Here is a 13,760-nt window from a genome sequence, read left to right as displayed (position 1 = left end):
GTTATTTGAAGACTAATTGTGGAGTGTTTTTGTTTGTTTTGTTTTCTCAGTAACTCTTTCTGTCCATGATACGAGAAATTGAGATAGGTAGCCAGCTCTGATTTTCTCAGTTATTCTATAGTGTAGTGATCAGATGAATTGAAGTCAGTTGCATTCAGATCCAGTTGGGTCAAAATGTGAAAAAGAGTGTGGAGGTACATATATTTTTTTAATGGGGAAGAGAGGAGGAAAGGGGAGAGTTCACCTTATTTATCCATGAAGCAGACTTTTCTGTTAGTTCTATTTTAATTGAAGAATGTTAGCACGAGTAAGTAACCTCATTTTGGTTGGGATCGTGTTGTTTCTGTATAGACTGTGGGTAGCATCATAATGCATAGGATGTAGTTACACCTTTTTATCTCCCCTAGTTACACTTGGGAAAGTGGACGATTTTGTGAAATGAGTCAATATATAGCAGATTCCCTCCAACAATTCAACACTGTGAGTATAGTATTTGCGTTCCAGAGTACATAGATACAGATGTGCAGTTTTGTACCTTGCAAGCAAACTGACAAGGGGAAGGTGTAATACATCTTAAAGCTTTCCATAAAAACTATGCCTTTTTAAGTATGTGGTGCGTTCAGTTTCACAAGTGTGTTTGCAGAATTTTGTTTGAAAACTGTGCTTAGGAGTTGGAGCACGGTGCTCTGAGAAGCTGGGTTTTGGTGGTGACCTCTGTCTCCTATGTAATGTTTAGTCACAAACTAAACCCTTGCCTTTTGCCCAGGCTTTTCATTATTCCAGTCCGAATTGGGATATGATTTTCCTTTCAGCTGATATATATGTACTGGTGCAATTATAGAACTGAAACTAGGTGGGCCGAGGAAGCAGGCATGAGCTGCTTCACCTGCCAGCGACAGTGCCTCTTTATTGGTGCCGGTTGTGCTTCTCTGACTGACGACGGACGGTGTAGTTGAAGTAGTTCACCTTTTTGCTTGCACGGATGAAGCCTGATGCTTCTATCCACAAAACAAGGCTAAACCTTTCCAAAACACTTCGAAGTTTTAGAGTTTGAAGGCTGTGTGGTGCTTTTGAAGGTTATCGGGTTGTTTTTTTTTGGGGGGGGGGGGGGCATCCTACATTTTGCATGCCTTTAAAAGGGCCTTTTTCTGTTTAAGAGCCTGGCACTAAAGGATCTGGGAGTCCTCTTGGGGAGAGGAAAAGGACAAGCTAGCCTTGGCACCAGGGGCCTGGCTATTACATTGCGCTTCCTTTCAGAGGCATGCGGGGCTCTCAGAAATGATGTTCTCGCAGCAAATGGAGGAAGTTGCTCTGGATATCTCCTCGCGCTGGCGGGGGGGATGGGACAGGGTGGTGACAGCGGGTTTCACAAAGCGCCGAGAGAACAACAGACAAACAACAGCAAAAATTCCTCAGCTTCATGCAAAGTTAGAGAAACCCTTCAGAAAGCTTGGTGCGTTGGGGCCTGGAGAGGCCGGGAAGGGTCTGGGAGCCCAGATTGTTTCCCCTGGCGGCCGGCGGCAGCGGCGGTGGGGACGGTGCGGAGGGAAAGGAGCAGGGGAAGGATGGAGGGGGGACGGCAGCTCCTCTGCCTGGTTGCTGACTAAACAGTTATGTCAGCTGGCAGTCGGCGCGGCCTGGGGATTTGCGATAGCTCCTGGAGGGTGGGGGCGGCCGCGCAGGGGGAAGGGAAGGGCCGGCCGTGCCTCCACCGCTGCCGCTGCCGGTGCGCCCGCCTTTGCCTCGCGCTGGGCGACAGGGGCCATCCGTCCCCGCAGCCGCGTGTGTGCCTTCGGCGGCTGCCTGACCCCGGGAAACGGCCGCGGCGCTGCAGGAGCGAAGGAAACGTGCGTGCGCCTGCGTGTGTTTAAATGCCTGAAATAACAACCGCCAGCCCGCCGGGACGGTGTCCTGCGTGCGCGGGAGACGGGTGCAGTTAGACTGGTGCCGGGGCGAGTCCTGCCCCGGTTAGTCAGGGCCTGCCGAGCGCCCGCTCCAGCCGGGGTGGCCAGCAGCGCCCTCCGGCCTGCCCTAGGCGCTGCTGCCGGGCGGTCGGAGAGAAGGCAGCGTCAGGGTGGCAAAAAAACTGCGCTTTTATCCCCCTGCCTTGCTTTGCCCGGAGTTTGCCGCGCCGATGCCAAGTGTCGAGGCGGCGGTGGCGGCAGCAGGCCGGGAGGCCGAGCCGCCGCGCGGCGTGCAGCTCTTGGGCAGGTAGAGCCGTCCCCTTGCAAGCGCGGCCCTGCCGCTATTAAAAAGCAGACAGTGAACGCTGGCTCCTGTTCAAGTTTAAAGTTTCCTTTCTTGGCCTTGAAGGCAGATGTAGCCCAGGGTAGCCTTTATACAGAGCACGAGGCATTTGTGATGCTTCTTTCAAGTCAATAATGTATAAATCCTGAGTCTTGTTTTTGTGTGTGTGCGTGTGTGTCGTTACCTCGTTTTGTTTTTCATAAATTGCGGGCTGTAAAATTAGGATAGCCTTGGAACTGTTGTGGCTTTTCACCCCTATGCTTCCCTCCCCTCTCCACCCTCTGCTAGATATAAGTAAAGGATGGGTACCGCTGATTCACTTTTATACCTATTTAACTTCTCCTGTCCCAGCAGTGCAAGACAGAGAAGGACCCTGTCCTGACAGGCAAGAAGGGTGTGTGTCTCAATTGTTTGAGGTCAGCTGAGTTAGCTGAACACAATAGGAAGAAAAGCCCTCCTGATGCTCCCTAAGGTACAGCCTACCGTGTCCAAAGCCGTATTTGTGGCTGTGCGAGACCAGTTAATGTGTTAACCTGCAGCTTAATGGACATTAAGATGGCTTTTTAGTAATGTTAATCTGACTCAATTGAGCTAACGTGATTGTAGTCGTGAGCAAACCTGTCCTGCCAACATGGACAGAGCTTGCTGGAGGCTCAAGTTAGCAGGACGGCACCAGTGTTTCTAATGGCCTGGTTAAGGCGATAGGCTATTTTTATTTTGCCAAAGGTGAGTACACTGAGAAAATCAAGATGAGTGGAGGTTGTAAAAAAAAAAAAAAAAAAAAAAAAGTCTATATTGTGATGTGGAAATCTACAGATCTCGGGTAGGAGCTGCTTTGTTTTACCTTAGTGCAGCACTCAGATGGGTGTGTTGTGCTTGGCACTCCTTCACAGCACACCTGAATGCTATTTGATGTACGAGGCAAATGGCAGCATGATTTCATAGCAATCCTTTGCTTAGAGGCCTTGCAGATGATCTGGGCAGATGGACTTTTGTCACTTTGTCTAAAACTATTTAGGTGTTTGCTACTTAGTATGAAAAGGTTATAAAGCACTAAAACAGCTAAACAACGCCTCAGTTTCCATTATGTTTTAAATATTCCAATAATGCAGGCTAGGGTGTTAAAATTGATAAAATTTGGACCCTTAAACACATATAGCTTTCTTTTCTGCTTGTTGTAGGTTAAAAGGCTTCACTTTTGATTTTTTTTTTTTCTTTTCCCCAAGCGGGGGAAGAGATCTTCAGGAGATAGGAAACCACTCAGAATTTTAAAAGCTACTGTTAAGCCAGGTGTATATCCTCTGTTCTTTAAGGCAGTCAGATTATCCTTGATTCTATGAAAATGGGATTATTTTGAAACGAGAGGGGTATATAACTGCTTGAGCACTTAGACATAGGGTCAGAAATGCTGAATAACCGCAATTTCAGCTAGCTTCACAAGGAACGCTTTTGGAAACAGCTCTTGATGCATTGGGTACAAAGCACTGCAAGTGCAGGTAAATAGTTCTTTAACATATTTTGGCACACTGAGAAAACTTCAGTGAGTGCTACTTGGAAGCTGAACACTTGACTTTTCTTGGATAAGATCAGTTTAAATAGGTGGGTTTTTCTTCCTTCTGTGTGTATGAGAGAGGGGAACAGAAGGGCAAGTAGAAAAAAATAGGAGAAAAGACCTAGCTGCCGACTTGGGAGACTTGTTTGACCTTCTTAGCCCTATGCGCTTCTTGGTGGTTTCCAGCCAAAGGCTCTCACTTTGAGAGAGCCTTGCCTCTCATGCTGAACTATTTTTCGATGCACTGAATGAATGCAATATGTTAACACTCCTGTAAGTCCCAGAATTGCTTGGCTGCCCCTTGCCCTGCCTGCCTCATACTGGCTGAAAAGGTACCATTGTTTGTTCTGCAAACAGTGGGTGATGTTTGTTTCCAAGGTGACTATGGCTCTGTTGCTGCCCTCTAGTACAAAAAAAAAAAAAAAAAAAAAAAGAGAGACTTTAAACACCTGAGAGCATCCTGCTTGCACTAGAGACAGCGGAGGGAGGAAAGAGCTCCGAGCTCCGATTATTGTAGCTCTCCGAGCCAGTAAGCCAGGAAGTGGCAGTGCGTGCTCTTCCTTCATCTTCCTTCATGCTTTGCAACACTCTTCCTAACTACTACGCAGATAAAGCTATTGAAATGAGTAATTATTTCTAAGGATGTGTGTCTTTGAGGAGGAGAATTAAGGTGAATTAGGGTCTCTGTTGAACATACTAATTAAATGTTAGTTGCAGTCTTGAGTTTACAGTAGTAACATTCTGCTTTCTTCACTTAAATAGGAGGATGTTTTGAAGAATGTGCTCAAGCAAGGATGTCTGAACTTCCTAAAAGGAAAGTTTAAGGAGAAAATTCAGCAGTTCTGTTAGCCTTGTAGATTTTCAGATTGTTTTGGAAAACAACTGTTAGGGATTAAATTATGCATCCCACAGGAAGAAAACCTCTTTCATTGCTTTTGCGTATTCTTGGAAGGCATGTGGTACTCACAGAGGCTCTTACCAAAACCATTTTAAACAGAATAGTAATATATTTTTAAATGTCTGGGGAGATGAATTAGTATTATTTTTTCAGTGCTTTCTGTGCTATCTTTCCATCTACTGATGCATCTGTTTAGTGTGAGAGGGCTTAGGTTCCCCCCCCCCCTTTTTTTTTTTAAATTGGTCACGGATGCTGCTAGCAGAACTTTGCCTCCCCCCCATCAGGTTTAGTACAGTTCATGCGCAGGTTTCAGTAAACATTAACCACTTTTATCAGGGCTTGCAGCATGCTGAATGGTTAGCAAAGAGCATGCACTGAGGGAGACAGAGAAAATGAACAAGTCCAAGGTCAAAAGGATGGTAGATTTTTCTTTATTAAAATAAGGGGTGGAGACAGTTGACAACACTTTGTGGAAAAAAGTAGGTCTGTGTGAAAATCCTTGTTCTTGTCCTTAAACTTTCATCCAAGTGAAAGTACTTGGTACTGTGAAGAATATGTGTATCCCCCCCTTCTCCCCCCCTCCCTTCTTTTATGGTTAGGCCACATCAGTTCTCCTGACACTGTTAGTGACGGAGAAGTGAACTCCCCATGCCTCTGATCAATCCAGAGCATAGTATGACCTTGGCTATCACTGTCCCATCTTTATATGGGCCTGCTCTTACCCAGCATCAACACAACTCTCATTCACTTCAGCAGCGCCCAGCCAAGCACAGGGAGCAGGAGATCATACTTCCATCCCCTCCCTGCCTCCATGAAGCAATGATGCAAAGCCATCCTGATTGAGCAGAGTTAGTTAAGAAATTGTTTGGTTTAGGAATTTGTCTTGTCTTTCTTTCTCTTGGGTGACTTGAGTACTTCTCTCTGGCTTTTTGAGGGATGCAGTGCTGCTAATTTTGCTGTGAAGTGATTTGCTGTAGTTGTTAAAAAAAAAAAAAATTGTTCAGCTTAGCAATGAAAAACGAGATAAAGTACAATTAGTTAAAATGATTTTAAGTGGAGGTGTGAAAGAAAGCACTTTGAAAAGAGCATGCGACCTGCCTTAATAAAGTTTGCTGAAGCTTCTGATGTCAGAATTCAAATTCTAAGTTATTTTTAATTGTGCAAATCCACATATCCTGTCCTTCTTAACTCCATTCAAATAATATTTTGCAAAAGAAAGAAGGTGCAATGTTCACCTGCATTTTTCCTAGAAAATAAAATCATGGAAAGATTGTGCTTTCTTGGAAAAATACAGATTTACTTAAATGATGTATCAAATGCCAAAGAAATACAAGCTGTCTGTGGGTGAGCTGATGGTAGTTGGAGAAACACCCTCTGCTGCCTGCCCCTCAAATAAGAAACGTATGCGCACAGTTAAAAATCTCATCTTTGTGGTGACACAGATGATTCAGTGCAGGAAACGAGAGGAATCTCATTGAGCAGTTGAGCATTTGTGGGGCGGGGGTGCGAGGCGGTCATGGTGTTCAGCATACCAGCTTAGAAAGCTGTGGGCTGCTTTCTCTTTTGAATTTATACTGATTTAAATCAGGGCTGATATTTGAAGCAACAGTGCGAGAGGCAGCTGCTGTCCTGTTGTTCCTACCTGGATCAGCAAGGAGATAAAAAAGGGCCAAGAAGAGTGGTGTTTTTAGTGTTTGTGTTGTGTTTTTTGTGATTTTTTTTTAAATTTTAACTACAGATATTGGCTGTCCAGCTCAAAGCCATCCCTTGTCATGTGAGGTGCAAGGGCTCAAGTGTTGGTACTCGTGCTTGCTGCCCTGTGGGAGCAGGGATGAGGGGCTGCGGGGATACCTGGCCGGGCTCGCTGGGGAGTTTCAGGGTGCGTGGAGAGAGGGCAGTGGGGCCGGACCCCGCGCCCCCCAACGCCATGGGCTGGTGCAAGGGAGCACCATGGCCCCCGTAGTGGCCCATCTTCTTCCTCCTCCTCTGGCCTGCGTTGCCCAGCGCTGGAGGTGGAGGAAGAGGGAGGCTCGTTTAGAAGGCAGACTTGCAATTACGTCCTCTTGGAAGATGCCGTCGTTCATCTAAATATAAAATACAGACTGTGGTTTGGTCTTAAATATTTGCGGGATTTTAACAAACTGCTACAAACAAACAAAGTAAACAGCAAAAAGTGGCACATTTCAGGCAGGATTTATATTTTATTTTTTCTTTTGCAAAGTAATGTGGAGACTTGTATTCTGTGACTCAGCGTTCACCTCTAAATTTGAGAACTTCTTTGGTCATCTCTTATTCACAAGCTGTTAAAGAGTTTTTCAGGAGGCTGGGTTGTACTTTCCTTTCTAACTCTGTTGGTACATCTCCCACAGCTTTCCAGGTGTTTTCACTGCCCTTTGCAAAACTTAAACACAAAAAAATCATCTAATAAATCAGCTAATAAACAGATAATGTGTTGTTTTGGAAGCCTTTATAGAATCTATGGGGGGAGGAGCAAAATCCTGCGTGCAACTTGAATTCTAAAATATATTCATTTAGTACTAAGGGCAAGTGTAATGGGAGCATGTACAAAACATTATGCATGTGTAAACTTTTGCCTTTCTTGGAAACTGACCAAGGAATAAAGTATGAAAGACAATTTTGAGATTGTTTTAATGCCTCTGCAAATGCATCTGCAGTTTTGTAGCTGCTGTAGGTTCCCAACAGATAACCAGGACTAATGAAAAGGCTTTTCATACAGTTTTATTGAAATTATTTATGCAAATACAGTGCAAACTTTATTGCAGTAGCAATAGTTTACAGTGCACAGTTGGTAAACAAAAACATCACCATTCATTCTCCAGTGGCTTAAGAGCTTCTATAAAACCTACTCAGTTCTGTCTGGTTTAGTTGGCTTTTATGTCCTCTTCCCGGCTTTTATTCTTTTATACTGACAGACCCACAGGTTCTGTCTTCCTGTAGCGCTGAGATGCAGGAGGGCTTCTCTCCTGAAGAACTACTCATCCTGTTCTGCTTTTTTCTTTTTTCTTTTTTTTGGTTAAACCTCTGTGGAAAAATAGATGCCACACTGTGAGACTACAGTCCTTTTCCAGTCTTAAATTGTTTCATAAAATGTTTTCAAAGAACTTACAGGTGCACACTATGCACTATGCACAGGAAGAATTACATGTGTGTCGCTTTTTAGATACCCTTGCAAAGACTTCAGAGTACGAGTATTTTCTTAAATCTCTAACACATGAATTGTTTCAATTAAATGGTATAGGGACTCATATCAACGGTTATACACAATTTCTGTCCCCTCTCCTTCAATTAGGGTTTCTCTAGCTGGGGTGGACACTCTCTTTACCCCAAATTATCACGTACAGGTTTGACTTGATAGAAAATATTTGTTCTGCAAGTGAGATTTGAGAGACCTGTGCTGTGTAAGCGACAGGAGAAATCGCAGTGAATGTCCCACCGCAGCCCTGGGGGCAGCTAGGAGTAGTTGGTGCAACTCCTTTTTTCGTTTCCTATCAATACGCAGGCAGACCTCAATTTTATTTCTCCTCTATGGAAGCTTTCGCTGGCTTTCCCACTGAAGTTGCAGTGTGTGTTTTGACTTTCTTTTGTTTTTTTGATTGTCAAACTCAGGAAAACAGAAGAGGTGATACGTATATGTTAATAAGTGCTCTCTTAGTTACCATTTAAGATGATTTTTGCGCCGACTTGCATGGATGTCTCATGTATCATAGGGGCAAGCAGGATTCGACTTCAGCGCTGTAGGTGCCTGGTAGGTTTGGGGCAGGCAGTGGTGCCCCACGTTTCTGCCTCTTAACCTGAACTTCCTGGGCCAAGGGCTGGGGACGGGCTGCCACCCTTGTGGGGTATCTGCAGCCCACAGCTTGGTTGCTGCAGGGACCTTGGCCAGCCCCATGTGCGGGATGTTGACCAGGTGGCCGGGCCCAGGGGGCTGTGCACGTGACAGAGCCAGGAGCTGAGTATCCCCCGGTGCAAGGTGGCGGGGGGACTGGAGAGACGTCTGCCTAGCACACGCTGAAGTTGCCGGCCTGCGCAGCTTAAAGGCCTGGATTGTTTCAGTCGTGCGGTCCTAGTGTAGGGTCTTGCATTCAGAGCACTAATGACTTCCTCGTTAGAACCCAGACTCTTTAAATTTTTATTAAAGGGATTGTCTGTGCTGACATTTAGCTAGTACCAGATGTTGGCTTTTAGTTACCAGCGTGGAGGTGGCATAGCTAATAAAGGCAAGGGTAAGCAACTTGTGTGAAACTGCCTGTCAGAGGTGGCTGTATGTACTGCAGTGTGTGTGCGATATCTGTCCTTTCTTTTTGGGCCAGCGTTCTTAAAAAAAGCTACTTTTATTTTTTCTTCCCTTTTTCTTCTGTTTTCTTGGTTGGCCTAGCGTTTTCCAAATGCTTGTCTTTTTCAGCTGGCATTGCTTGTTTGCTAGATGCTAGCTAATGCAGTAAGAGTGCAGAGATTATTCAGTGGCAGAGGGTTCCCCCCCCCCTTATATTTTGATATTTCTTTTGCACATAACTTTCCTGTAGATCATACTTCTCCCCCTCAACCTCTTTTCAGCATACCCTCCCTCAGAAAATGTCAGCAACCGATTGTTTCCTTTGCAGAACTTAGAGCCCCTAGACAGAGGCTTTTCCAGTTTTATGAATGCACCGTTTGTTGCTGAGGGCACAACTGTTCGATATAACTGGCTGCATCCCACTCTGCTTGGGACCAGCATGCATTACAGCTCGTCTATGCATAAACCAGATTTTTGTATTAAATGGCACCATTTTGTCCACAGCAGTAGTCTGTCTGTCTTTTGTGTGCGTGTGTGACTTAGAGTTTTCAGATGCGAGCTATATAAAGAAAAGCAGTTTTGCAGGAATACGCGTTACTTGCTGAGCATACATGGCTATTTTAAGTTTTTGTTTTTCTTACTGAGTTCCTGATGATTGATGTTTCTTAATTATTTGGTGTAGGCGGAGCAAAGCAATTTTTAAATATTTGGTAGAATGGATGCATGGTTTAACATCAGAAATGTAGCTGTGTTATTTGGGATACATTCAGTTAACTTCAGTGAAAATGCAGTTAGCGTTTTGAAAGTGCACACGCGCATTTATGTTCTGTCCTGTGTCGCCAACCCTCTGTATCCCTCCACTCTTCTTATTTTGTTAAATGCTGTCGAGGCAGAGACGGTAGAGACGTAACGAATTACGGAGGCTCTGTGCTTTACATTTTTAACTCCGTCTAGGAAGCGGCATCTGATGTCAACCTGGCACGCTTTCTTATGGCCTCCCCGGCTAGTGCCCTTCGTAGCTCCGTGCAATCCAGCGGTTTCGGCAGAAACGGCGAGTGCCGGGTGGGCCACGGGCTCTCGGCTGTCGGCCGGCGCTGGGCCAGGTGGCGCAACCGGGGAGGCCGCGTCAGGGACTGGTGGGGGACCCGGCATGGCTCCCTTCCTCGCTCGGACACGGTCTCCAGTATCTCACAACGGGGGTTTCCGCAGCCTGTGGGACTCTTTGTTGTCCAGTGTGTCTGCCGTGTCCGTTTTATACCGGAGACTGTAGCGTCCTTACGGATTCAGGTGTTCACTCAAGACCCTAGAGGTGGAGGGGGAGAGATGTGGTTGCCGGTTCATCAGCACCGTGGTGTTTATATTCCTTTTCTCTGTCGTTTCCCCCTCTCCCCTCGGAAAAGTGGTTTTTGCAAAGTGCTGGCCCCTGCTCTCAGCTACACGAGTGCCGGCTGTAAAACAGGACGGTGGCATGCGCCTCAGGTCCCAGCAGTTAAATCAGAGCTTATGTTTTTATGTCCCTGTTGCCTCCCTCATTTGTCTCAAAACCAAGCGTTTCTCCTCGGAGGCCCAGCAGACTCTTTCCCTTGTCTCTCCTCTTATATACCTACTGATCCCCTTCCCCTTAACCCCCCCCCCAAATAAAAAAAGCACCTCCAAAACAATCCCACCTTCATTGTCGTTTCGTTTAAGAAATGACCGACGAAATCTGGGAACGCTTCTGATTTTCCTGCTTTATTGAGGAAGCGGGAGGTGAGGCTTCCCTACCTTGCCCTCCTTTGGGCACTCGAGCGATTCGGAGCAGCGGGGGGTAGTCTGGCCTGAACCGTAATAACCTATCTGCCAAAAAGCAATAATGAAGAAAGTACAACTTTGCAGCCTTTTCTGTGATGGTTTCCACTCCCCCTGCTGCCTCCCCCGTGTCCCTTTGTATATCCACGGCCGAGGGGATGCGGTGGGAGGGGGGGTGCTTGTTCTCTTCTGTAGCCCAGCTGGTGATTGTAGCGGGCTTCGGACGCTTGCGTGGCCGAAGGATTGATCAGAAAAGTTCTGAGTAAACTCGGCAGAAACTTTTTGGCCACGTCTTGGTGGCTTAGCATCCTGGCCGATTGGGAGAGGGTGCGGGTGCCGCTTTCCCTGTGATTGCTCCTGTGTTAGGAGCTGCCTGCTGTATGCGTGGCACGCAGAAACAAAGGTTGCCCTGGCCTGAGAAGCCCCCAAAGGAAAGCGCTCTAGTAAATACATCTGTAAAACCATGTTCAAGTTACAGGCTACGTGCCTCTCGCGTGCTCTCACTCTTAACTACCTTAAAAAAAAAAAAAAAAAAGGGATGGCAGAACAGTTTGATAAAATGCATCAAGTGCTAAACTGTTGATATGATTTAAAAAAAAAAGAAGAAGAAGAAGAAGAGTCTTAGCTCAGGCATATGTTTCCAACAATTTAATCTTTTATAGATTGCATACTTGCTGTGGGAGTGGAAGGGGATGTTGCAGGCTTACTTTCAGTGTACTTAGAAATCTTTCCCACAGCATGAAAACTCCCCAGAAAACATGTAAAACAACTGACTGGAAACCAGGAAATTTCTTAGGCCTCGTACTCATTGCTCTGAGGGATTTGCTGTGCTCTGAAGGTCATTTAGTAATCTTTGTTGGTTTCTCTAAGCACATTTTGCATATGCTGCCGTTGCGACTGAGCTCTGCATGTGTCGCTGAGCTTTTAGAGGTCCTTGTTTCTGTACCGTGCTTTGCCCCCGTTCCTTTTGTTACTGACTCCCATGATTAATACGTCTGTTGCTTAAAATGGCTACTGAACCATCACCACGTTCTTTCCACCGGTTAGAAACTGCTTAACCTGTGTCAAAACCACCCAGTGCAGCTTTGAGTTGATGCTTTTGTTGCTTAGCAGGTATAGTTCTGATCTTCAGGCTACACGTTAACCCTGTAAATACCGTAGATAATGAAGAAATAAACCTGCTGCGGTGAGGAAAGCACGCCTGGATGCTGCAATCGCTGCTCCTGCCCCCACACTGCGCTCTGGTTAGATCTTCGTGCCGAGCGCTCTTTTGGGTGTGTGGTTTTGGGGGGTGGGGGTGGGGGGTTGCTTTGTTTCCCCACCCCCTTACCGCTTTGCATAGTTTTTATTTTTGAGGTGCCACGCTGGTTGGTAACGTGGCAGAGCGGCGCCGAAAGTGGGAAGTCTGACACTGGAGGGCAGGCGGTGCTGGCGGGTTGATAAGGAAGATCCAGTTCCCTGTCGTCGAGCAGTGGTGTGTCCAGTTTCAGCCCGCGCCGCGCTCGCTGTTTGGTTTTCCAGCATCTCCTTTCCCGCGTGCCTGTGTTCGCGTTAGGGTGCTGAGGCGTGCGGAGGGAGCCTGAGGAGGGAAGGGGCTGCAGCTTGGGTCTGGTTGCCAAAAAAAGGAAGAAGAAAAAAAAAAAAAACACCACCAACAAAAAGAGTTAAACAGAACATACCACAGAACAGGTTAGGCAGGACTCTGAAGCCAGTTATGAACCCTCTCCCTGTGCTTTAAGGCATCTTCAGTAAACCCTCCTCCCTCGCCCCTTTCAGGATTTCCCCCCCCCCTTCCGTTATGAAATAGTCCCATGAAGACTCTCAGTTTGAACGTGGCACAGGCAGCTAGCTGCAGCGCTCGCTCACTTGCCTGCTGCCAGCTGTTTCTTAAGAAATAGATGGTGCACTTGTCCGTGCCCGTCACCCCGCCGCAGAGGCAGCGCTGCGCGCGGCGTTCCCCTGCCTGCTGGCTTTCGTGCCCTCTGCGGGGTTGCCTTGCGCGCAGTCCCAGCCGAAAACTAGCAGGGGAGGCCGAGAGGCGAGGAGAAAGGGAACGCCGGCGGGAGGAGCTCTGAGGGCTGATAGTCCACAGAGTTAATCATTACTTGCAGCATAACCTGTTCCTGTTTTCTAGAGGTTTCACTGGCATGCACAGCCAGAAGCACATGGGGAAATATGTGACAAACTGCTTTCCCAGCGAGACGATTTGCCTTACAGCAGCGAGCCCAGTGTCTAATATAAGACATCATTTCTTCTGTAACATGTTTATGCCTAATGGTTCAGTAAACATACCATATATAGTCTGGTTTGTGCTCGCTATAACACCCTGCTGCAAGGCGACTTCTCTAGTACCGCACAGATTCCTCAGCTCCTGGTAACCGGCTGGCAAATGGGATGTTGCCATATGTAACATAAATATTCCACACAACTGGGCTTTTTTTATACTCCTGCTCATGGTGTATAAAGCACGTGTTTCTGATCGCGACACTCCTAAGTGTGGCACTTTGGAAAACGAAGGGGATTATGTCAAACAAGTGCCCTTATCAAAGGATGGATTGGGTCCCACACGTGCATTTTTGTTTCAGAATAAAGGTTCTGCTCTTTCAGTAAAAGGCAGGTGGAGCTTGCATTTATGATTCCATAGTTCAGGGATTTTTTTTTTCCTTTTTTTCCCCCTCCTGTTTTAAATGCATGTTGCCTTGTAGGTGATGGGCCCCAAGCTGGACCTATGATTCATTGAGAGCTTTCTGTTTTCATTCTCACATCTTTCATAGAATTTCCTCTTTCTCCATGCGTTCTCATTGCTCACCCAGTGCTAGCAGTGTACTCGGCACAGCAGAGGATGTGGAAAGTGGCACTGAGGCTGGATACACAGCTTTCTTAAATCGGCTGTTACCTATGGTTTGCCTTCAGCTTGCTTTTTTTTTTTTTTTTTTTTTTAACATGGTGAAATGACTTCACTGAAGTTCTGACTCTTTCTG

General features: G+C 46.4%; 1 protein-coding gene across 13 annotated transcripts in view; it reads left to right on the top strand.

The window, feature by feature from the left end:
• The window catches only part of RREB1 (ras responsive element binding protein 1), a 127,714-nt gene that overhangs the window by 20,402 nt on the left and 93,552 nt on the right, over positions 1–13,760 (top strand). Inside the window, exon 1 of one of the 13 annotated variants that reach the window (XM_068931906.1) lies at positions 1,150–1,453. The exons of 11 other annotated variants lie outside the window; for them this stretch is intronic. In XM_068931906.1, coding sequence (XP_068788007.1) covers positions 1,279–1,453 — 175 coding nt within the window. In that variant the 5' untranslated portion in view covers positions 1,150–1,278. Of the gene's footprint in view, positions 1–1,149; positions 1,454–13,760 lie in introns of those variants that run through there. One more of the 13 variants, XM_068931907.1, reaches the window with a different exon arrangement.

Source organism: Struthio camelus, chromosome 2, assembly GCF_040807025.1.
Source record: "Struthio camelus isolate bStrCam1 chromosome 2, bStrCam1.hap1, whole genome shotgun sequence".
Classification (NCBI taxonomy): domain Eukaryota; kingdom Metazoa; phylum Chordata; class Aves; order Struthioniformes; family Struthionidae; genus Struthio; species Struthio camelus.
Note: the sequence above shows the minus strand (reverse complement) of the source record. Positions and strands in the feature narration are given on the sequence as shown.